The sequence below is a fragment of the Heptranchias perlo genome, chromosome 14 (assembly GCF_035084215.1).
Source record: "Heptranchias perlo isolate sHepPer1 chromosome 14, sHepPer1.hap1, whole genome shotgun sequence".
NCBI lineage: Eukaryota > Metazoa > Chordata > Chondrichthyes > Hexanchiformes > Hexanchidae > Heptranchias > Heptranchias perlo.
The window spans coordinates 8186232-8212035 of NC_090338.1; the positions used below are offsets into that span (position 1 = coordinate 8186232).

The 25804-nt window shown below is 42.7% G+C and overlaps 2 protein-coding genes across 2 annotated transcripts; both read left to right on the forward strand.

Annotated features, from left to right (window-relative positions):
- The first annotated feature begins 4815 nt into the window (after positions 1-4815).
- Positions 4816-7889, forward strand: LOC137332046 (protocadherin-10-like). Its single transcript, XM_067995772.1, has one exon. The coding sequence runs from the start codon at positions 4970-4972 to the stop codon at positions 7361-7363; it is 2394 nt and encodes a 797-aa protein (XP_067851873.1). The 5' UTR covers positions 4816-4969; the 3' UTR covers positions 7364-7889.
- Positions 7890-20371: 12482 nt separating this feature from the next.
- LOC137332047 (protocadherin-10-like) lies at positions 20372-23445 on the forward strand. The gene has a single exon (XM_067995773.1). The coding sequence runs from the start codon at positions 20527-20529 to the stop codon at positions 22918-22920; it is 2394 nt and encodes a 797-aa protein (XP_067851874.1). The 5' UTR covers positions 20372-20526; the 3' UTR covers positions 22921-23445.
- Positions 23446-25804: the final 2359 nt, after the last annotated feature.

Sequence of the window (25804 nt, forward strand, 5' to 3'; positions counted from 1 at the left end):
AAAATCAGTAGCAGGGCGTCATTTATTTTCCTGCTTTCTGTGTCGGAGCTGGTTTCGGGACAGAGTCGCTTCTCGATTCCCGAGGAACTGGATCATGGAACCTTTGTTGGGAATATCACCGAGGATTTAGTACTAAACGTTTGGGAATTATTGACTGGTCTCCGATAACAGGCGACAATACATGGATGTGTAAGAGAGAGATAGACACAGAGATACATGCCCAGAAGCAATCATCAAACAGAAAATTCAGAATGTAGAGAGGTCCCTTAGAATGTCATAAGGTAATGCTGCCAGAAGGTGGAATTTTCCGCCCCCGCAACACCCCGTGCCGATGCATACCATGACCGTGCCTCCTTCACTTCTGACAGATGTCAGGAAACCACCACCGAGAAAAACCTCACGTTCTACCCATATTTGTATACATATCTGCAACACACTCCATCAGACGCATACAGTGATGACTGCAGTTGCACAACCGTGGCCCGAGATAGAGCTACATAAGCTCCACAACTTTTGGATCTTCCGAACAATGGCTACAATATTATTAATTCACTCTGAGGAAAGATTGATTTGCCCTTACTTTGCCTGGGCAAATCAACTGGATATCCATTACTAAATTAAAATAATTGATGAAACGAGCTCTTTGGAACGATAATCCGGGAGAACGTTAATAGTCGCTTGGACACGTGTGGATTAATGATATTTTCAACATTAATTTAGGAGCAAAAAATGAATATATCTTGAACATAAAAGGATGGCGGAGCCCAGCACGTGATTGCAAAAGACAACATCTTCAGCGAGAAGTGCCGAGTGGATGATCTCGGCCGCCTGCCGATATCGCCGCCATCACGGAAGCCAACTTCAGCCAATTCGATTCACTCCAAGTGATATCAAGAAACGGCTGAGTGCACTGGATACAGCAAAGGCGATGGGCCCCGACAACATCCCAGCTGTAGTGCTGAAGACTAGTGCTCAAGAACGACCTGCGCCTCTAGCCAATCTGTTCCAGTACAGCTACAACATAGGCATCCACCCGACAATGTGGAAAATTGCCCAGTTATGTCCTGTCCACAAAAGCAAGACAAATCCAATCCGATCAATTACTGCCCCAACAGTCTACTCTTGATCATCAGCAAATTGATGGAAGGTGTCATCGACAGTGCAATCAAGCGGCACTTACTCACCAATAACCTGCTCACCGATGCTCAGTTTATGTTCCGTCCGGACCACTCGGCTCCAGACCTCAATACAGCCTTGGTCCAAACATGGACAAAAGAGCTGAATTTCAGAGGTGAGGTGAGAGTGACTGCCCTTGACATCAAGGCAGCATTTGACCAAGTGTGGCACCAAGGAGCCCGAGTAAAATTGAAGTCAATGGGAATCAGGGGGAAAATTCTCCAGTGGCTGGAGTCATACCTAGCACAAAGGAAGATGGTAGTGGTTGTTGGTAGCCAATAATCTCAGCCCCAGGACATTGCTGCAGGAGTTCCTTAAGGCAGCGTCCTTTGCCCAACAATCTTCAGCTGCTTCATCAATGACATATCCTCCAACATATGGTCAGAAATGGGGATGTTCGCTGATGACTGCACAGTGTTCAGTTCCATTTGCAAGCCCTCAAATAATGAAGTAGTCCGACCCCACATGCAGCAAGACCTGGACAACATCCAGGCTTGAGCTGATAAGTGGCAAGTAACATTCGTGCCAGACAAGTGCCAGCTAAAGACCATGTCCAACAAGAGAGAGTCTACCCACCTCCCCTTCTCATTCAACGGCATTACCATCACTGAATCCCCCACCATCAACATCCTGGGAGTCACCATTGACCAGAAAATTAACTGGACCAGCCATATAAATATTGTGGCTGCAAGAGCAGGCCAGAGGCTGTGTGTTCTGCGGCGAGTGACGCACTCCCAGACTCCTCAAAGCTTTTGCACCATCTACAAGGCACAAGTCAGGAGTGTGATGGAATACTCTCCACTTGCCTGGATGCGTGCAGCTCCAACAACACTCAAGAAGCTTGACACCATCCAGAACAAAGCAGCCCCCTTGATTGACACCCCATTCACCATCCTAAACATTCACTCCCTTCACCACGTGCGCACATTGGCTGCAGTGTGTACCATCCACAGGATGCGTTGCAGCAACTCGCCAAGGCTTCTTCGACAGCTTCTCCCAAACCCGCGACCTCTACCACCTAGAAGGACAAGGGCAGCAGGTACATGGGAACAACACCACCTGCACGTTCCCCTCCAAGTCACACAACATCCCGACTTGGAAATATATCGCCGTTCCTTCATCGTCGCTGGGTCAAAATCCTGGAACTCCCTTCCTAACACCACACGGACTGCAGCGGTTCAAGAAGGCGGCTCACCACCACCTTCTCAAGGGCAATTAGTGATGGGCAATAAATGCCGTCCTCGCCAGCGACGCCCACATCCCATGAACGAAAAAAAATATATATTTTCAACATTAATTTAGGAGCAAAAAATTAATATATCTTGAACCGCTGCAGCACCCCACATCCACCAGTGCTTCCAAACTCCAGCAGCCCCACTGCAGCGCCGTCAAGTCCCCAGCGCTCCCAAATCCAAGTGCGACAAAAGCCAAGGACAGCACCCGTTGTCTGAAAAGCAGTGGTCGCCTCGAAGTGCAACTAAACCTCATTCTCCCACCTCTATACTGCTAAGTACAAGGTAGATAAAGTGGAAGCAAAAAAAATGGGCGGTAGAGGTTCGGCCGTCTAATATTCTGCAGCCAGATTTTGCTTTCATTTGTTATCGAGTTTCAGAAATCTGTCCATTGGATATATAAGCATCGCCCCCCTCAGTCCCTTATTGACACATAAACATATATACAGTTTTCTCAGAATAATTGACAGAGTTCTAGGAATCAATCCAAAAAGCAGCAGTTATAATCCGAGAATACATTAAAAAAATGGAATTTGCCTTATTTGGTCAGTGACCCCGATGTTAATTCCTCGATGTCATAAACGGCCCCTATTAACAAACTTTTAGAACATCCTCTACGGCCGCATTGGAGGGCTGAGCATGGCGAGTGGTGCAGTTTACTCTGTAGTTTCATTCACGATCATTCACTATGATTCTGAATGATAGGATAGTGGACCTAATCAGTAGTCACTATGGCTCAGAATCAAATTTTTGCCTCAACTATACCAGTGATGAAGGACTTAAGTTTTGTGGAGCGACTAGAGAAGCTGGGATTGTTCTCCTTAGAGCACCAAAGGTTAAGGGGAGATTTGATAGAGGTGTTCAAAATTATGAGGCGTTTTGATAAAGTAAGTAAGGGGAAACTGTTTCCACTGGCAGAAGGGTCGGTAATCAGAGGGCACAGATTTAAGACAATGACTAAAGAACCAGGTGGAGATGAGGAGATTTGTTGAGGCAGCGAGTTGTTATGATCTGGAATGCACGGCCCGAAAGTGTGGTGGAAGCAGATTCAACAGTAACTTTCAAAATGGAATTGGATAAATACTTGAAAAGGAAAAAAAAACTTGCAGGTCTATGGGGAAAGAATGGGAGAGTGTAATTTATTGTTCGTTCTTTCAAAGTGTGGACACAAGAATGAAAGGCTGAATGGCCTCCTTCTGTAATGTGTGAACCTATGATTCGACAACGATACAGAACATTCATGGTAATCATCGCATACAAATCAGGGTGTGAGTGCATATACAGCAATCAATTGCGCTGTTTTTGGTTCAAATATAAGTAACAAATTATACTTTTTCATGAACTTGGTGGCAATTGAGCGATGCTTTGTTTGGGTCTTGGAAATAATGAAAATCCAATTGGAGCCAAAATAGCTCCCTGGCTCTAATTTTCGGAATCAGCCTTCTAAAAGATGTAGGAACGGAGTGTTAAGAACTTCTCTGCCCGGACATAAATAAATCAGCCCTGTTCACTTGCTAAAGACGTACCATGTCTAAATTTAATGCAGAATACGATACTGACCTGTTATGATGTGACCTGAAGATTACGATACTGCCAATGGAACCAACATACTTACTAATTATGTGACGTTGACTGTTTACTGAAAACATGCCTTTTTTTTACATTAACTGCATTTGTTCAGAATGAAATATACAATCACATTTTGCGAATGTTTAATTTCATGCAAAACTTATTTTGAAGAAACTGAACATATGAATCACGAACTGAATTCAAATAAAAAGGACAATTCGAAAACTTCAATATGAGCTATAATCATCGTCTCAAAATATGTATTGGAAGGCTTTTTAAAATAAATACTCTAAATCCTTACAAGTATTGCTAAATTGATTCAGACCTTGGACCGCGCTGCCCAACAGCAGGAGGTTTCCTCCCATGTGTCAGGATGCTCCGAATGGTAATCTATAGATTGCATTAGGTAAACTACAAGGAACACTGAGTAATGATAAATCGGACGATATATGTACGGCGATCAGGTTCACAAATGGATTTGAATTATCAGCGACTATTGATGATGTGGAAGATGTTATTGCGAAGATTCTGAGGATTTCTGCTGCTACAGTATATTGTACTGATTTTACAAATAAGACAGCAAAATAAACTACAATATTACATGAGCTTTTGAGGGGATTTTAATTGCTCCTAAACATTCCGTTTCTTTATATAACAAATAATTTCGAAACAGTATAGCTTTAAGAACAGTTGCTGTAGTTATTGGTTGAGGCTCTTCGTGTCGCTGTCTACCAATAAGGAGCTGATATACTGCAAGAGATCTCGCCCCTCCTCTTCAGGGAAACACAGAACCGAAGCGATGAGACAGACGGTGCCTGCGTTTCTGCTTTGCGGACATGTTTAGAAAAGCTGCCTTGTTGAGTGTTTGCCTTTCTCGCTTCAAGATCAGAATTCAAATATATATTCGACTAATTCTTGTGGCTTAAGACACAAGGTAATGTAAACGATTGTAAAACATTTTTACATTTTACCAGAAAATCAAGCCCAGAACAATGGCGAACACAATCAGCAGCGGGGCGTTTTTTATTTTCCTGCTTTGTACGTCGGACTTGGTTACGGGACAAATTCGCTACTCGATTCCCGAGGAGATGAAGAATGGGGCCTTTGTTGGGAATATCGCCGAGGATTTAAAACTAAACATTTGGGAATTATTGACTCGCAAGCTTCGGCTGGCCTCTAATGACAGGAAGCAATACATGGAGGTAAATCTGGAGAATGGGATTTTATTTGTTAATGAAAGAATCGACAGAGAACATGTTTGTGGGCAAAGCTCAACCTGTTCACTTTCTTTCAAAATAATGCTCAATAATCCTTTGGAAATACATCCCGTTGCAGTGGAGATACTAGATATAAATGATAATTCACCCAGATTCCCGAAAAATGAATTCTCCCTGCAGATTAATGAATTCATTGCGCCAGGAGCGCGCTTTCCTCTCGAGAGCGCGCACGATCCGGACGTGGGCACAAACACAGTCAGCAATTACCAGATCAGTCCAAACGAGCACTTCGGCCTCAAAGTGCAGACAAGGACTGATGGGAGTAAAAGTGCCGAGCTGTTATTAGAGAAGCCCTTGGACCGCGAGCAACAGTCAACCTTTCATCTTGTGTTGACGGCCATTGACGATGGGATTCCTCAGAGATCAGGCACAACTCGGATTATCATTACAGTTGTGGACGTCAATGATAACGCGCCTTTATTCGATCATGAAATCTACAGGGCGAGTGTAGCAGAAAACGCCCCCAAAGGTACCTTGGTGATAAAAATTATTGCTGCTGATTTGGATGAAGGTACCAATGCTGAACTGACGTATTCTTTCAGAAGTCACGTGTCCCAAACGATTCGCGAGTTGTTCAAATTGCACCCGGTAACTGGAGAGATCAGAGTTGAAGGTGTACTGGATTTTGAGGAATCAAGTGTTTATGAACTTGATGTACAGGCTGTGGACAATGGTTCTGTCGGCATGACAGGACACGCCAAAGTTGTAGTCGCATTAATTGACACGAATGATAACGCCCCGGTGTTAGACGTGACAGTGGTGGCCCGCGCGGTGCGGGAAGATGCTCCCCCAGGGACTGTGCTAGCTCTGATCAGTGTAACGGATCCAGATTCCGGAGAATATGGACATGTACAGTGTCAGATTCCAGTGAATATTCCGTTTAAGCTTGAAAATCCTTTAAGAGATAATTATAAGTTGGTTACCAATGATATTCTGGATCGAGAAACGGCCCCACTGTACAACATCTCCATTTCAGCTTGGGACGGAGGGTCTCCTCCTCTTTCAACAACTAAAACCATCTCGGTTTCGGTAACTGATATAAATGACAATGCGCCGAGGTTTACGCAATCCTCATATAATGTGTATCTGATGGAGAACAATACTCCAGGTGCTTCTATATTTGCTGTTACCGCTTTAGATTCAGATTTGGATCGGAATGGGGAAGTCTCTTATTCCATTCTGGAGAATCAGATTCTCGATGTATCTGCGTCTGCCTACTTCACTATTAACTCAAGAAATGGGAACATTTACGCGCTGCGCTCCTTTGACTATGAGCAACTGAAACATTTCCAGATCAAAGTTCAAGCTCAAGATGATGTATCTCCCCCACTGAGCAGCACGGCCATCGTGAATGTTATTATCTTGGACCAGAATGACAATACTCCAGTTATTGTTTCACCTTTAACGTGGAACAGTTCAGCGTCAGTGGAGATTGCGCCGCAATCAGTATTTCCAGGATACTTGGTCACCAAGGTAACCGCTGCTGATGCCGATTCCGGTCAGAACTCTCGGCTTTCTTATCAACTGTTGGAGGCCACTGATCCCAATCTGTTCACTGTGGGGCTTAACTCTGGGGAAATCAGAGCAACTCGAAGTGTAATGGACAAAGACATCATCACAGAAAGACTTGTGATCTGTGTGAAGGACAATGGACAGCCCAGTCTCTCCAGTACGGCCACAATTTCATTTTCAATCTCGTCCAATGTTACTGAAAAATCTTCTGAACGAACGGACACACCCAGAATCTCGGAGTATTTTTCGCCTCTAAATCGTTATTTAGTCATTATTTTAGGATCAACTTCCTTTTTGTTTCTTGTAACCATCATTTTTCTAGTCGTCGTGAAGTTTAAACAAGACGGAAATATTGCTGAAGACTGCAGCTCGACTATTTGTTGTTTCATACGGAGCAATTCGAATGATGCTTTTAATCGGAGACCTGCAGTAAACGAACCAATAAATTATACCGGGCCTGTTCAGACTGAAGGTTATCGTTATACCGTGTGTTTATCTCCAGAATCATCCAAAAGTGATTTTCTATTTCTGAAGCCCTGTCATCCTACCTTGCCTTTCAATGACTTGGGTGTCCGGGACACCAACGCAAGAAAATAATTTATAAGCAATTTCCATGCTGGCAATAGCAGATGTTTCGTGAGGAGCTAAATGTTATGCAGTGAATTAATGTGTAAGTTTTATGTATCTGCAAAATCCTCACGTTGGTAGTTGAAGGTTAATAGACCAAATTGCTTGCTGCTTTTCCTATAATCCTACTTGTCCGTGGTGCTGAATATACCTACCGTTTTTGTGACATTCCTGAGTAGTGTATGCTGCATTAACGTTTGCATGAAAGCTGATTTTGACTTGATTCACTTTCTGTTTCAATGAATGTGTCACGTGTCATTCGTCTTTTCGCTGCTTTTGTCATGTTGGATCGCATGTATATTAGTATCACAATGCATAATTTCAGGGCCTGGGATGCATTCACCAGTGACTGTAACGTTTCATAGAACAAAGTCTTTCTTTCTAATGCCACGCTGTATTAAAATCTTTGGCTTTATCAGTGCATGCAGTGATAACGTTGATGTGTTTCAGTAAATACCTTTATCTCAAATGTTAATATTTTCCAAAAATAAAATATATTGCAATCAAGTTGAAGATGTCAAAGATAAATAATTTCTCAGCTTTGCTACAGACTTGATGTAAAACACTGATTTGTTGGGTATGTTAGCTGTTCGTTTCATATTGTGTTGGGTACCCGGAGCGCGCAAAACTAAATCATAAGTGTGCTCAGTTCCTACTATTTCATAGTATCATCGTAGATACAACACAGGAGGAGACCATTCGGTCCATCATGTCTGTGCCGTCTCTTTGAAAAGCTATCCAATTCGTCCCATTCCCCTGCTCTTTCCCCATAGTTCTGTAATTTTATTACCTTCAAGTATTTTTTAAATTGCTTCTGAAAGTTACAATTGAAGCTGCTTCCACCATCCTTTGAGGTAGTGCATTCCAGATAATTAAATTTGCTGCGTAAAAATAATGTTTCCTCATATGTCCTCTGGCTCATTTGTCGATCACATCAAATCCGTGTCCTGTGGTTACCGACTCTATTGGCAATGGAAAAAGTTTCTCCCTGATTTACTCTGTCAAAATCGCTCAAGATTTTGGACACATCTGTCAAGTCTCTCCTTAACCTTCTTTGTTCTGAGGAGAACGTCAGCTTCTCCAGTCTCTCCACATAACTGAAGTCCCTCATCCCTGGCACCAATCCAGTAAATCTCTTCTGCACCCTCTCTGAAGCCTTGACATCCTGCCTAAAATGTGGTGCCCAGAATTGCAAACAATACTCCAGCTGAGGCCTAACCATTGTGTATAACGCTTTTACATAACTTCCCTGCTTTTATACTTTATGCCTCTATTAATAAAGCCCAGGATCCCATATGCTTTTTAACAGCCTTCTCAACTTGTCCTGCCAACTTCAAAGATTCGTGTATGTGCACCCCCAGGTCCCCCTGTTGCTGCACCCACTTTAAAATTGAACCATTTGTTCATCTTGCCTCTCTTCGTTCTTCCTCCCAAAATGCATCACTTCACATTTGATCTGCCATGCATTTGCCCATTAACCAGTCTAGTTTATGTCCTCCTGAAGTCTGTTGCTATCCTCTACGTTGTTTACTACATTTTCGAGTTTCGTGTCATCTGCAAACGTTGAAGTTATACCCTACATACTCAATTCAAGGTCGTTAATAAATATCAAATCAGCAGTGGTCCTAATACTGAACCCGGGGAACACAACTGCATATTTCCCTCCACTCTGAAAAACAACTGTTCACCACTACTCCGCTTTCAGACACCTAGTCAATTTTGTATCTACGCTGATACTGTCCTTTTAATCTCATGGGTTTCAAACTGCATTACGCTCTTCAAACCTTTCTGATACTTCATCAAAGGACTCAAACAAGTTAGTCAAACACGATTTTGCTTTAAGAAATTAGTGCTGACTTTCATTTATTAGGCTATGCTTTTCCAAGTGCTGAATTATTTTGTTCCGGATTGTTGTCTCCAGAAGTTTTCACACCACCAACATGAGGTGGACTGGCCTGTAATTGCTGAGTTTATCCTTGTCCCCTTTTTTGAACAGGGGTGTAGCAGTTGCAGCGCTCCAGTCCTCCAGCAGCACCCACATTTCTAAGTAGGATTGGAGGATTATGGCCAGAGCCTCTGCAATTTCCACCTTTACTTCCCCCAGGAGCCTTGGATATATCCCATCTGGACTGGATGACTTTTCAACTTTGATTACTGCCAATCTTTTAAGTATCCCCTCTTTTCAATTTTTATCCTATGAAGTATCGCTACATGCTCCTCTTTTGCTGCTACAATGGCAGTATCCTCTTTTGTAGTGAAGACGGTTGCTACGTATTCATTTAATGCCTCAGCCATGCCCTCTGCCTCCACAAGAAGATCTCCTTTTTGGTCCATAATCGGTCCCACGCTTCCTTTCACTACCCTTTTACTATGTATACGTTTATAAAATATTTTTTGGCTGCCTCTTCTGTTAGCTGCTAATCTATTCTCATACTCTCTCTTTGCCCCTCTTATACCCTTCTTTAGATGTCATCTGCACCTTCTGTATCCAGCCTGGTTCTCTACTGTAATATCAACTTTACATTTCTCATTAGCACCCTTTTTCTGTTTAATTTTAATTTCTATACCTTTGGGGAGCTCAAGCTTTGGATGTCCTTCCTTTCTTCTCAGGCATATGTCTACTCTGTACCGGAACCAACTCCTTCTTAAATGCCATTGTTTAATTAAAGTTTTGCCGAACAATTTTTGATTCCAATCCATCTGGTCAAGATCCCCTTTTAAGTCACTGAAATCTGCCATCCTCCAGTTAAGCATTTTCACATTGATTGTTCCTTGTCCTTTTCCATAACTATTCTAAACCTGATGATATTATGATGACTGTGCCCCCAAATGCTCTCCCACTGAGACATGCTCCACCTTCCCCACTTCATTCCCCGGAACGAGATCCAGCATTGTTTCCTTCCTGGATGGACTGGAAACACAGTATTCCAGAAAGTTCTCTTGGACACATTTCAGGATTTCCTCCCCCTCTTGGCCCTATACACGGTTACTGTTCCAGTCTATACTGGGATAATTGAAGTCGCCCATTATTAGTACACAATAATTCTTGCATCTTTCTGTAACTTGCCTGCAAATGTTCTTCTCTATCTACTTCCCACTATATGGTGGTCTATATATACACCGAGTAACGTAATAGCTCCTCCATTTTTCCTTAATTCTAATCAAGTAGATTCTTTCTTTGCCCCCAAAACTACATTACCCCTTTCCATTGGATAAGAGTTTCTTTGATCAATACTGCCACCAGCTCCACCTTTCTTTTCTTCCCTCTCTTTCCTGAATACCTTTTAGCAGGGAATATAAAGTACCCAATCCTCCCGTTCTGTGAGACAAGTCTCTGTTATTATCACTTTATCATAGCCCGATGTGGCGACTTGAGCCTGAAGCTCACAAGCCCTATTTACCATGCTACATGCATCGACGCACATGCAATTGCCCATGTATGTCCTGTCCACATGAAGCAGGACAAATCCAATCTATCCAATTACCACCACATCAGTCTACTCTCAATCATCAGCAAAGTGATGGAAGGTGTCATCAAAGTGCAATCAAGCAGCACTTACTCACCAATAACCTGCTCACCGATGCTCAGTTTGGGTTCCGCCCGAACAACTCGGCTCCAGACCTTATTACAGCCTTGGTCCAAACTTGGACAAAAGAGGTGAATTCCAGAGGTGTGGTGAGAGTGACTGCCCTTGACATCAAGGCAGCATTTGACTGAATATGGCACCAAGGTGCCCTCGTAAAATTGAAGTCAATGCGAATCAGGGGGATAACTCTCCAGTTGCTGGAGTCGTACCTCGCACAAAGGAAGAAGAAGTATTTTTGGAGGCCGAAAATTTCAGCACCAGGCCATTGCTGCAGGAGTTCCTCAGGGCAGTGTCCGAGGCCCAACCATCTTCAGCTGCTTCATCAATGACCTTCCGTCCATCATAAGGTCAGAAATGGGGATGCTTGCTCACGATTGCACATTGTTCAGTTCCATTCGCAACCCCTCAGATAATGAAGCAGTCCGTGCCCGCATGCAACAAGACCTGGACAACATCCAGGTTTGGGCTGATAAGTGGCAAATAACTTTCGCTCCAGACAAGTGTCAGGCCGTGACCTTCTGCAACAAGAGGGAATCTACCCACCTCCCCTTGCCATTCAACGGCATTCACCATCGCCGAATCCTCCATCAGCAACATCCGGGGGGTCACCATTGACTAGAAACTTAACTGGACCAGCCATATAAATACTGTGGCGACAAGGGTGGGTCAGAGGCTGGGTATTCAGTGGCGAGTGACTCATCTCCTGCACAATTGCTTCAGCCTTCTGCTGGTCTCGCTGTAATAGTATTATTCAAATGGAAATGCTACAGCCTTCTGCTGGATTGCTTGACGGACATTCAGTCTTGGATGAGCTGGAATTTCCTCGACTTAAACATTGGGAAGAAGAAAGGCGTCGACGGTATTCTCCAGCTGCAAACTCGGTATCCTTGCAATTAATTCCATCTCCATGCTTAGTCATTGTCTCAGGCAGAATTAAACTGTTCACAACCTCTGCGTCCTATTCTACCAGAGCTCTGCTTCAAATCTTGATTTCTTCCCCCTCGCAAAGACTGTCTGTTTCCACATTCATAACTTCACCCACTGCTGCCCCTACCTCAGTCCACCTGTTGATGAAATCCTCATCCATGCCTTTATCAGCTCCAACCTCAACTATTGCTGTGCTCTACTGGGCGGCCTCTATTCCTCCATGCCCCATGATATTCAGCTCATCTAAAACTTTGCTATCCATATCCAACATCAGGTACAGCTCACCCATGATGCCGTTCCCGGTGATCTCCATTTACTCCTGGCCCCCGACGCCTCAAATTTTAAATTCTCATCCTTATATTCAAATTTCTTCATGGCGTCCCTCTTCCCTATTGCTGCAACCTCCTTCACCTCTACAATCTCCATCCCAGGATATACATTGCACCGACTCTGGCCTCCATTTCAGACCCTTCCCTTCACCCATGCCCCCACCACCATTGCGGCTGTGCCTTCAGCCACCAAGGTCCAACATTGCGAAAGTGCATCACTATGTCCCCCTATCTCTGCTCCTCCAAGATCCTCACTAAACCTCACCTTTTTGTCCAACTTTTGGTCACACCTTCCAGTTGCCACTTCTTTGTCTCAGCCACCATTTTTTGAACGATTACGCCCTCGGACATTTTGCATGAAAAGCGCCGCATAAAGGCAGGGTTTTGCTGTTCACCTTTCCTATTCTTCAGAACAGTTTACCAATATAAATAACACCACACCAAGCTTTGATTTTCAACACTTGTGCCTGTGACTCCATTTCTAAATATAAATGTAACTATCCGCTCTTATGATCGTCGTCTTATAGTTTGCGTTCCCTTGACAAACTCAAATACTTACAGATCCCAGTTCAAGTACAGAACATACGCATCCAGACATTGAACGCCAATGTGACCTTGATAATAATCATTTGATCACAACCCAGATGACTTGCTTATCACGTCAGTGTCATCAAATAATATGTCACCTCTGTACGCGACGTTTCAACAGAGATTACACCGCGCTAATGATTGAAAGCCATCGTCACTGGCATTGAGCGTCGGTGTGATGTTTAATCGGCTATCCGATACCACCAAAGAGCTCTGAAATATGTACTGTATTGTACGTGGATGTGAATCGTCAGATGAAGGGATTTCATTTGAGCACTAAATATTGCGGAATTGTGAATGCGTTTATGAAGAATGGGCTTACAATTAAACGCACATGGGAAATTTTCACCGTTGTTCGTGATCTCAGTAAAAATACCAAACAGGCATCTTCAAAAGCCTACTCATGATATTTTTAACATTGATTTAACAATAAAAATATATACGTGTTGAACATACAACGAATGAAAAAGGACAATCATTTCAGGGCTAATTTTGATTTGGTTATGCAACCGTGAATAGAAGGTTACTTTAGTTAATCTAAATTTTCAATTCCAATTCTCTGCAAAGCTGAAGGATTGACATGTTGTGAACAATGGAGGATGTGGTCATAGCCAGAAGCTTGATCTGTGAACGGAAAAGCGAATAGCACTGAATTTACGCTTTTGCAATTGGGCGCAAAGTGCGCCCGAAAATTGGGCTGGCTGGGTTAACATAAATGCATTAACATAATTACAATTATAAAATGTTCCAAGAATCAGTGGAATCCGGCAGTTTAACAGAGCGCAATCGTTCATTATTTTTTGCAATAAAAATATTTATCGATGTATTTAAGATGTGTCTAAGAGTGGTAACCTGGCGCAGTTTTATTAATATTAAAATGTAAAACTTTTCAAACGTGCCTACTATTGTGCCTGTGCATCAGAACCCCTTCAAAAAGTTTTCATAATTCTGCTTGACATCTCTTTCAGATCATCCTTTAAAGCCTCTGCTATTTTTGAAGGGCCCAACATAGAGAGTGGAAAAGTCTGCGCTGCAGTTTCCGCCTCGATGACTCGGAACATCTAAATGAATCAACGCACTTTCTGGTCTCTATAGCTGAGAATCAGATTTTTGTCACAGCAATATACACAATTCTTCGTCACACTTTCAGTCAGGAAATCATAGCACTCGTGGTAATTATCGCAAAGAGAAGACGAGGTGTGTGGACATTATTAGCAGTCAAATGCGCTGATATAAGTTGAAATGTAACGAACAAATGACACTTTTATCGTGTTGGTTGTAATTTAGCGACATTTTCTGTGGGTCTTGGATATAACTAAAATACACATGGAGCCAAAATAGCTCCCCAGCTCTAAGTTTCGGATTCAGTCTCTCCTACAAGATTGAGGATCAGACGACTATAAAGTTCTTAGCCTGAACATAAACCAGTCAATTCAACTTGCTAAAGACGCACGATGCTCACCTGTTATTATCTGACTGGAAGAAAGTCATTCTGCCAGTGGAACAAGCATGCTATCTGGTTATGTGATGTTTTCTTCGACTGAAACCACTTTTTTATATTTTGCATTACTGCACTTGTTCCGAAGGTAAAGTACAACCACATTTTGCTCATAATTAACTTCGTGCAAAATAATTGTTAGGAAAATGTACCTGTAATGCATAACCTTAAGTAAAATAAAAAAAAAAATTCTTCCAAAACTCCAATGTTAGCTCGAATTATCCTCGCGAAACATATATTGAACGCATCTATTATACAAATGCACTCATATCATACAAATATTGCCAAATTTATTCAGACCTTACATGGTGCTGCTGCAGTGTTACTAATTTCGCAGATCTATGATTAGGATGTTACGACAGGTAATGTATAAGTTGCGTCAGGTAAATTGTAAGTGCTAGTGAGTAATAATAGACAGTCTGTGACTGTCAGGATGGCAATATGGCGATAAGCCATCAGCGACTATTGGTGACGTGGAAGATGACACCAGGAACCGCAGAATTTCGACTGCACATAGTACGTTAAATCGACTTTTAGAAAAACACGACAAAATAAAATAACATTTTCATGCGTGCTCGTCAGGATAATTTTAATTGTACACTCGTAAATATAACTTTCGGTACATTATACAGAATTTCGAAACAGTCGAGCTTCAAGAATAGTTGTTGAAGGTACTGGTTGAGGTTCTTCGTGTCACTGTCTACCAATGAGGAGATGAGAAGGTGCAAGAGATCGACCCCTTCGTCCACCAGGGAAACACAGAACAGAATCGAAGAAGCAGACCATGCCTGGTTTTATGCTGTATGACCGTGTTCAGAAAAGCTGAGTCTTTGCATTTCTCGGTTCAATATTAATACGTAGATATATATTCGAATAATTGTTGTGGCATAAGACATGAGTTAATGTTTGGTAAATATTTCAATATTTGCAACAAATCCAAGCCCAGAAATATGGCGAATAAAATCAGCAGCAGGGCGTCATTTATTTTCCTGCTTTTTGTGTCGGACCTGGTTTCGGGACAGAGTCGCTTCTCGATTCCCGAGGAACTGGATCATGGAACCTTTGTTGGGAATATCACCGAGGATTTAGTACTAAATGTTTGGGAATTATTGACTGGTCTCCGATAACAGGCGACAATACATGGATGTGTAAGAGAGAAATAGACACAGAGATACATGTCCAGAAGCAATCATCAAACAGAAAATTCAGAATGTAGAGAGGTCCCTTTGAATGTTATAAGGTAATGTTGCTAGAATAGGGAATTATCCGCCCCCGCAACACCCCGTGCCGATGCATACCATGACCTTGCCTCCTTCTCTTCTGACAGATGTCAGGAAACCACCACCGAGAAAAACCTCACGTTCTACCCATATTTGTATACATATCTGCAACACACTCCATCTGACACATACAGTGATGACTGCAGTTGCACAACCGTGGCCCTAGTTAGAGCTGCAAAAGCTCCAGAAGTTTTGGATGTTCATCACAACGGCTACAATATTATTAATTGACTCTGAGGGAAGATTGATTTGCCCTGACTTTGCCTGGGCAAATCAACTGGATATCCACTACTAAATTAAAATAATTGAGCAAACAAGCGCTTAGGAACGATAATCCGGGACAACATTAATAGTCACTTGGACAAGTGTGGATTAATGATATTTTCAACATTGATTTAGGAGCAAAAAATGAATATATCTTGAACATAAAAGAATGGCGGAGTCCAGCACGTGAGTGCAAAAGACAAGGCCGAAGCGTTTGCAACATCTTCAGCCAGATGTGCCGAGTGGATGATCCATCTTGGCCGCCTCCCGATATCCCCACCATCACGGAAGCCAGTCTTCAGTCAATTCGATTCACTCCACGTGATATCAAGAAACGGCTGAGTGCACTGGATACAGCAAAGGCGATGGGCCCTGACAACATCCCGGCTGTAGTGCTGAAGACTTGTGCTCCAGAACTAGCTGCGCCTCCAGCGAAGCTGTTCCAGTACAGCTGCAACACTGGCATCTACCCGACAATGTGGAAAATTGCGCAGGTATGTCCTGTCCACAAAAAGAAGGACAAATCCAATCCAACCAATTACCACCCAATCAGTCTACTCTTGATCATCAGCAAAGTGATGGAAAGTATCATCGACAGTGTAATCAAGCGGCACTTACTCACTAATAACTTGCTCACCGATGCTCAGTTTGGGATCTGTCAGGACCACTCGGCAACAGACTGCATTAAGCCTTGGTCCAAACATGGACAAAAGAGCTGAATTCCAGAGGTGAGGTGAGAGTGACTGCCCTTGACATCAAGGCAGCATTTGACTGAGTGTGGCACGAAGGAGCCCTCGTAAAATTGAAGTCAATGGGAATCAGGGGGAAAACTCTCCAGTGGCTAGAGTGATACCTCGCACAAAGGAAGATGGTAGTGGTTGTTGGTGGCCAATCATCTCAGTCCCAGGACATTGCTGCAGGAGTTCCTTGAGGCAGTGTCCTATGCCCAACCATCTTCAGCTGCTTCATCAATGATATATCCTCCAACAATAGGTAAGAAATGTGTATGTTCGCTGATGACTGCACAGTGTTCAGTTCCATTTGCAACCCCTCAAATAATGAAGCAGTCCGAGCCCGCATGCAGCAAGACCTGGACAACATCCAGGCTTGGGCTGATCAGTGGCAAGTAACATTCGTGGCAGACAAGTGCCAGCTAAAGACCATCTCCAACAAGAGTGAGTCTAACCACCTGCACTTGACATTCAACGGCATTACCATCGCCAAATCCCCCACCATCAACATCCTGGGGGTCACCATTGACCAGAAACTTAACTGGACCAGCCATATAAATACTGTGGCTACTAGAGCAGGCCAGAGGCTGGGTATTCTGCGGCGAGTGACTTACTCCCTGACTCCTCAAAGCTTTTCCACCATCTACAAGGCACAAGTCAGGAGTGTGATGGAATACTCTCCACTTGCCTGGATGAGTGCAGCTCCAACAACACTCAAGAAGCTTGACACCATCCAAGACAAAGCAGCCCACTTGATTGGCACCCAATCCACCACCCTAAACATTCACTCCCTTCACCACCGGCGCACTGTGGCTGCAGTGTGTACCATCCACAGGATGCATTGCAGCAACTCGCCAAGGCTTCTTCGACAGCACCTCCCAAACCCGCAACCTCTACCACCTCGAAGGATAAGAGCAGCAGGTACATGGAAACAAGACCACCTGCACGTTCCCCTCCAAGTCACACAACATCCCGACTTGGAAATATATCGCCGTTCCTTCATCGTCGCTGGGTCAAAATCCTGGAACTCCCTTCTTAAAAGCACTGTGGGAGAACCTTCACCACATGGACTGCAGCGGTTCAAGAAGGCGGCTCACCACCACTTTCTCAAGGGCAATTAGGGATGGGCAATAAATGCCGGCCTCGCCAGCGACGCTCATATCCCAAGAACGAATTAAAAAAATGATATTTTCAACATTGATTTCGGAGCAAAAAAATAATATATCTTGAACGGCTGCAGCACCCCACACCCACCAGTGCTTCCAAACTCCAACAGCCCCATTGCAGCGCGGTCAAGTGCCCAGTGCTCCTAAATCCCTGTGCGACTAAAGCCAAGGACAGCATCCGTTGTCTCAAAAACACTGGTCGTCTCGAAGTGCAACGAAACCTCATTATCCCACCTCTATACTGCTAAGTACAAGGTAGATGAAGTGGTGGCAAAAAAAAAACGGGCGGTAGAGGTTCGGCCGTCTAATATTCTGCCGCCAGATTTTGCTTTTCATTGACTTCATTTAGTATTGAGTTTCAGAAATCTGTCCATTAGATATATCAGCAGCGCCCTCATCAGACCCTTATTGACACATAAATATATATACAGTTTTCTCAGAATAATTGACAGAGTTCTAGAATTCAATCCCCAAAGCAGCAGTAAAAATCCGAGAATACTTTAAAAAAATGGAATTTGACATATTTGGTCAGTGACCTCGCTGTTAATTCCTCGATGCCATAAACGGCCCCGATTGACAAACTATTCGAACATCCTCTACGGCCTCTCTTATCATTGGAGGGCTGAGCATGGCGAGTTTACTCTGCAGTTTCATTCACGATCATTCACTATAATTCTGAATAATAGGATAGTCTACCTAATTAGTAGTCACTATCGCTCAGAATTAGATTTTTGCCTGAACTATACCAGTGATGAAGGACTTCAGTTATGCGGAGCGATTAGAGAAGCTGGGATTGTTGTCCTTCGAGCACCGAAGGCTAAGGGGAGATTTGATCGAGGTGTTCAATCTTATGAGGCGTTTTGATAAAGTAAGTAAGGGGAAGCTGTTTCCACTGGCAGGAGGGTCAGTAACTGGAGGACATCGACGTAAGACAATGGCGAAAGAACCGAGCAGAGATGAGGAGATTTGCTTAGGCAGCGAGTTGTTATGATCTGGAATGCACTGCCAGGAAAGGGCGGTGGAAGCAGATTCAATAGTAACTTTCAAAAAGGAATTGGATATATATGTTCAAAATTATGAGGGATTTGGATGAAGTAAATAACGGGAAACAGTTTCCACTGGCAGAAGGGTCGGTAACCAGAGGACACAGATTGAAGACAATGGCTAAAGAACCAGGTGGAGATGAGGAGATTTGTTGAGGCAACGAGTTGTTGTGATCTGAAATGCACGGCCCGAAAGTGTGGTGGCAGTAGATTCAACAGTAACTTTCAAAAAGGAATTGGATAAATACTTGAAAATGAAAAAAAAACTTGCAGGTCCATGAGGAAAGAGTGGGGGAGTGTAATTTATTGTTCGTTCTTTCAAAGTACGGACTCAAGAATGAAAGGCTCAATGGCCTCCTTCTGTGCTGTATGAACCTATGATTCTATAACGATACAGAAAATTCATGTTAATTATCGCATAAAAATGAGGATGTGAGTACATCTACAGCAGTCAATTGCGCTGTTTTCGGTTCAAATATAAGTAACAAACTTCAGTGTTTCATGAAGTTGGTGGCAATTGAGCGACGCTTTGTTTTGGGTCTTGGAAATAATGAAAATCCAGTTGGAGCCAAAATAGCTGCCTGGCTCTAATTTTCGGAATCAGCCTTCGAAAAGATGTAGGAACGGAGTATTAAGAACTTCTCCGCCCAGACATAAATAAATCATCCCCGTTCACTTGCTAAAGACGCACCATGTCTAAATTTAATGCAGAATACGATACTGACCTGTTATTATCTGACCTGAAGATTACAATACTGCCAATGGAACTAACATGCTTCCTAGTTATGTGACGTTGCCCATTTACTGAAAAAATGCCTTCTTTATTTTACATTAACTGCATTTGTTCAGAATGAAATATACAATCACATTTTGCAAATGTTTAATTTCATGCAAAACTTATTTTGAAGAAACTGAACATATTAATCATGAACGAAAAAAGACTATTCGAAAACTTCAATATGAGCTAAAATCATCGTCTCAAAATACATATTGGAAGGCTTTTTAAAATAAATACTCTAAGTCCTTACATGTATTACAAAATTGATTCAGACCTTGGACGGCACTGCCCAACAGCAGGAGGTTTCCTCCCATGTGTCAGGATGCTCCTAATGGTAATCTATAGATTGCGTAAGGTAAACTACAAGGAATACTGAGTAATAATAAATCGGACGATATATGTACAGCTATGAGGATCACAAATAGATTTGAATTATCAACGACTATTGATGATGTGGAAGATGTTATTGCGAGGAAGCTGAGGATTTCTGCTGCTACAGTATATTGTACTGATTTTACAAATAAGACAGCAAAATAAACTACAATATTACATGAGCTTTTGAGAGGATTTTAATAGCTCCTAAACATTCCGTTTCTTTACATTACAAATAATTTCGAAACAGTATAGCTTTAAGAACAGTTGCTGTAGTTATTGGTTGAGGCTCTTCGTGTCGCTGTCTACCAATAAGGAGCTGAGATGCTGCAAGAGATCTATCCCCTCCCCTTCAGGGAAACACAGAACCGAAGCGAAGAGACAGACGGTGCCTGCGTTTCTGCTGTGCGGACATGTTTAGAAAAGCTGCCCAGGTTGAGTGTTTGCCTTTCTCGCTTCAAGAACAGTATTTAAATATATATTCGACTAATTGTTGTGGGTTAAGACACAAGTTAAAGTAAACGATTGGAAAATATTGTGACATTTTACCAGAAAATCAAGCCCAGAACAATGGCGAATACTATCAGCAGCGGGGCGTTTTTTATTTTCCTGCTTTGTGCGTCGGACTTGGTTACGGTACAAATTCGCTACTCGATTCCCGAGGAGATGAAGAATGGGGCCTTTGTTGGGAATATCGCCGAGGATTTAAAACTAAACATTTGGGAATTATCTGCTCGCAAGCTTCGGCTGGCCTCTAATGACAGGAAGCAATACATGGAGGTAAATCTGGAGAATGGGATTTTATTTGTTAATGAAAGAATCGACAGAGAACAGATTTGTGGACAAAGCTCAACCTGTTCCCTTTCCTTTAAAATAATGCTCAATAATCCTTTGGAAATACATCCCGTTGCAGTGGAGATACTAGATATAAATGATAATTCACCCAGATTCCCGAAAAATGAATTCCCCCTGCAGATTAGTGAATTAATTGCGCCAGGAGCGCGCTTTCCTCTCGAGAGCGCGCACGATCCGGACGTGGGCACAAACACGGTCAGCAATTACCAGATCAGTCCAAACGAGCACTTCGGCCTCAAAGTGCAGAAAAGAACTGATGGGAGTAAAAGTGCCGAGCTGTTATTAGAGAAATCCTTGGACCGCGAGCAACAGTCAACCTTTCATCTTGTGTTGACGGCCATTGACGATGGGATTCCTCAGAGATCAGGCACAACTCGGATTATCATTACAGTTGTGGACGTCAATGATAACGCGCCTTTATTCAATCATGAAATCTACAGGGCGAGAGTGGCAGAAAACGCCACCAAAGGTACATTGGTGTTAAAAATTAATGCTGCTGATCGAGATGAAGGTATCAATGCTGAGCTGAGGTATTCTTTCACAAGTCACGTGTCCCAAGCGATTCGCGAGTTGTTCAAATTGCACCCGGCAACTGGAGAGATCAGAGTTGAAGGTGTACTGGATTTTGAGGAATCAAGTGTTTATGAACTTGATGTACAAGCTGTGGACAATGGTTCTGCCGGCATGACAGGACATGCCAAAGTTGTAGTCGCATTAATTGACACGAATGATAACGCCCCGGAGTTAGACGTGACAGTGGTGGCCCGCGCGGTGCGGGAAGATGCTCCTCCGGGGACTGTGATAGCTCTGATCAGTGTAACGGATCCAGATTCCGGCGAATATGGACATGTACAGTGTCAGATTCCAGTGAATATTCCGTTTAAGCTTGAAAATCCTTTAAGAAATAATTATCAGTTGGTTACCAATGATATTCTGGATCGAGAAACGACCCCACTGTACAATATCTCCATTTCAGCTTGGGACGGAGGGTCTCCTCCTCTTTTAACAAGTAAAACCATCTCGGTTTCGGTAACTGATATAAATGACAATGCGCCGAGATTTACGCAATCCTCATATAATGTGTATCTGATGGAGAACAATACTCCAGGTGCTTCTATATTTGCTGTTACTGCTTTAGATTCCGATTTGGATCAGAATGGGGACGTCTCCTATTCCATTCTGGAGAATCAGATTCCAGATGTATCTGCGTCTGCTTACGTCACTATTAACTCAAGAAATGGGAACATTTACGCGCTGCGCTCCTTTGACTATGAGCAACTGAAACATTTCCAGATCAAAGTTCAAGCTCAAGATGATGTATCTCCCCCACTGAGCAGCACGGCCATCGTGAATGTTATTATCCTGGACCAGAATGACAATACTCCAGTTATTGTTTCACCGTTAACCTGGAACAGTTCAGCGTCAGTGGAGATTGCGCCGCAATCAATATTTCCAGGATACTTGGTCACCAAGGTCACCGCGGCTGATGCCGATTCCGGTCAGAACTCACGGCTTTCTTATCAACTGTCTCAGGCCACTGATCCCAGTCTGTTCACTGTGGGGCTTCACTCTGGGGAAATCAGAGCAACTCGAAGTGTAATGGACAAAGACATCATCACAGAAAGACTTGTGATCTGTGTGAAGGACAATGGACAGCCCAGTCTCTCCAGTACGGCCACAATTTCATTTTCAATCTCGTCCAATGTTACTGAAAAATCTTCTGAACGAACGGACACACCCAGACTCTCGGTGTATTTTTCGCCTCTAAATCGTTATTTAGTCATTATTTTTGGATCAACTTCCTTTTTGTTTCTTGTAACCATCATTGTTCTAATCTTCGTGAAATTTAAACAAGACGGAAATATTGCTGATGACTACAGCTCGACTATTTGTTGTTTCATACGGAGCAATTCGAATGATGCTTTTAATCGGAGACCTGCAGTAAACGAACCAGTAAATTATACCGGGCCTGTTCAGACTGAAGGGTATCGTTATACCGTATGTTTATCTCCAGAATCATCGAAAAGTGATTTTCTATTTCTGAAGCCCTGTCATCCTACCTTGCCTTTCAATGACTTGGGTGCCTGTGACACCAACACAAGAAAGTAATTTATAAGCAATTGCTATGCTGGCAATCGCAGATATTTCACTTTAGTGAGGAGCTATCTGTTATGCAGTGAATTAATGTGTAAGTTTTATGTATATGCAAAATCCTCACGTTGGTAGTTGAAGTTCTAATAGACCAAATTGCTTGCTGCTTTTCCTATAATCCTACTTGTCCGTAGTGCTGAAGATACCTGCCGTTTTTGTGACATTACTGAGTACTGTATACTGCATCAACGTTGGCATGAATGCTGACTTTGACTTGATTCACTTTCTGTTTCAATGAATGTGTCACTCTGTCATTCGTCTTTTCGCTGCTTTTGTCATGTTGGATCGCATGTATATTAAACTGGTTAGTATCACAAGGCATAATTTCAGGGCCTGGGATGCATTCACCAGTGACTGTAACGTTTCATAGAACAAAGTCTTTCTTTCCAATGCCACGTTGAATTAAAATCTTTGGCTTTATCAGTGCATGCAGTGATAACGTTGATGCGTTTCAGTAAATACCTCTATCTCAAATGTTAATATTGTCGAAAAATAAATTATAAAGCAATTAAGTTGAAGATATCAAAGATAAATAATTTCTCAGCTTTGCGACAGACTTGATATAAAACACTGATTTGTTGGGTATGGAAGCTGTTCATTTCATATTGTGTTGGGTACCCGGAGCGCGCAAAATTTAACGATAACTATGCTCAGTTCCTACTATTTCATAGTAACATCGTAGGTGCAATACAAGAGGAGACCATTCGGCCCATCTTGTCTGTGCCGGCTCTTTGAAAAAGCTATCCAATTAGTCCCATTCCCCTGCTCTTTCCCCATAGTTCTGTAAATTTTTTACCTTCAAGTATTTTTTAAATTGCTTCTGAAATTTACAATTGAAGCTACTTCCACCACTCTTTCAGTTCGTGCATTCCAGATCTTTAAACTCGCTGCGTAAAAAAATGTTTCCTCATGTGGCCTCTCGCTCATTTGTCGATCACATTAGATCCGTGTCCTGTGGTTACCGACTCTATTGGCACTGGAAACAGTTTCCCCTTATTTACTCTGTCAAAACCGCTCATGATTTTGGACACCTCTGTCAAGTCTCTTCTTAACCTTCTCTGTTCTAAGGAGAACAACGTCAGCTTCTCCAGTCTCTCCACATAACCGAAGTCCCTCATCCCTGGCACCAATCTAGTAAATCTCTTCTGCACCCTCTCTAAAGCCTTGACATCTTGCCTAAAATGTGGTGCCCAGAATTTAAAACAATATTCCAGCTGAGGACTCACCATTGTTTTATAACGGTTTTACATAACTTCCTTGCTTTTATACTTTGTGCCTCTATTAATAAAGCCCAGGATCCCATATGCTTTTTAACAGCCTACTCAACTTGTCCTGCCAACTTCAAAGATTCGTGTCTGTGCACCCCCAGGTCCCTCTGTTCCAGCACCCCCTTTAAAATTGTACCATTAGTTTATATTACCTCTCTTCATTCTTCCCACTAAAATGCATCACTTCACATTTCATCAGCCATGCATTTGCCCATTTAACCAGCCTGGTCTATTTCCTCCTGAAGTCTGTTGCTATCCTCGAAGTTGTTTACTACATTTTCGAGTTTCGTGTCATCTGCAAACGTTGAAGTTATACCCTCCATACTCAATTCTCGGTCGTTAATACATATCAAAACAGCAGTGGTCCTAATACTGAACTCTGGGAACACAACTGCATATTTCCCTCCACTCTGAAAAACAACTGTTCACCACAACTCTCAGCTTTCTGTCCCCTAGCCAATTTTGTATCCACACTGCTACTGTCCTTTTAATCCGATGGGTTTTAATCTTGCTAACAAGTTTATTATTTGGTACTTTATCAAATGCCTTTTGAAATTCCATATACACAACATCAACCGCATTCCGCTCATCAGCCCTCTCCGTTACTTCATCAAAGGTCTCAATCAAGTTTGTGAAACACGATTTTGCTTTATGAAATCAGTGCTGACTTTCATTTATGAGGCTATACTTTTCCAAGTGCTGATTTATTTTGTCCTGGATTTTTGTCTCTAGAAGTTTTTGCACCACCAACATTAGGTGGACTGGCCTGTAATTGCTGAGTTTATCCTTCTCCCCTTTTTTGAACAGGAGTGTAACAGTTGCAGCCCTCCAGTCCTCCAGCACCACCCCACCTTCTCCAGTGAAGGCGGATGCGAAGTATTGATTTAGTGCCTCAGCCATGGCTTCTGCCTCCACAAGAAGATCTCCTTTTTTGTCCATAATCGGTCCCACCCTTCCTTTTACTACCCTTTTACTATTTATACGTTCATAAAATATTTTTGGCTCCCTTTTCTGTTCGCTGCTAATTTGTTCTCATACTCTTTCTTTGCACCTCTTATACCATTCTTTAGATGTCATCTGCACTTTCTGTATCCAGCCTGGTTCTCTACTGAATTACCAACCTTACATTTATCATAAGTCTACTTTTTCTGTTTAAATTTAAAGTCTATACCTTTGGGGAGCTCTAGCTTTGGATGTCCTTCCTTTCCCCCTCTCAGGGATGTGACTGCTCTGTACTGGAACCAACTCCTTCTTCAATGCCATTGTTTAATTAATGGTTTGCCCAACAATTTTTGATTCCAATCCATCTGGTCAAGATCCCCTTTTAAGTCACTGAAATCTGCCATCCTCCAGTTAAGCATTTTCACATTGATTTTTCCTTGTCCTTTTCGATAACTATTCCAAACCTGATGATATTATGATGACTGTGCCCCCAAATGCTCTCCCATTGAGATACGCTCCACCTTTCCCATTTCATTCCCCAGATCTAGATCCAGCACTGTTTCCTTCCTGGTTGGACTGGAAACACACTATTCCAGAAAGTTCTCTTGAACACATTTCAGTAATTCCTCCCC

What these genes read in the sequence shown, in the direction of transcription:
- LOC137332046 (XM_067995772.1), top strand. Translation starts at nt 4,970, where the DNA reads ATGGCGAACACAATCAGCAGCGGGGCGTTTTTTATTTTCCTGCTTTGT.
- LOC137332047 (XM_067995773.1), top strand. Translation starts at nt 20,527, where the DNA reads ATGGCGAATACTATCAGCAGCGGGGCGTTTTTTATTTTCCTGCTTTGT.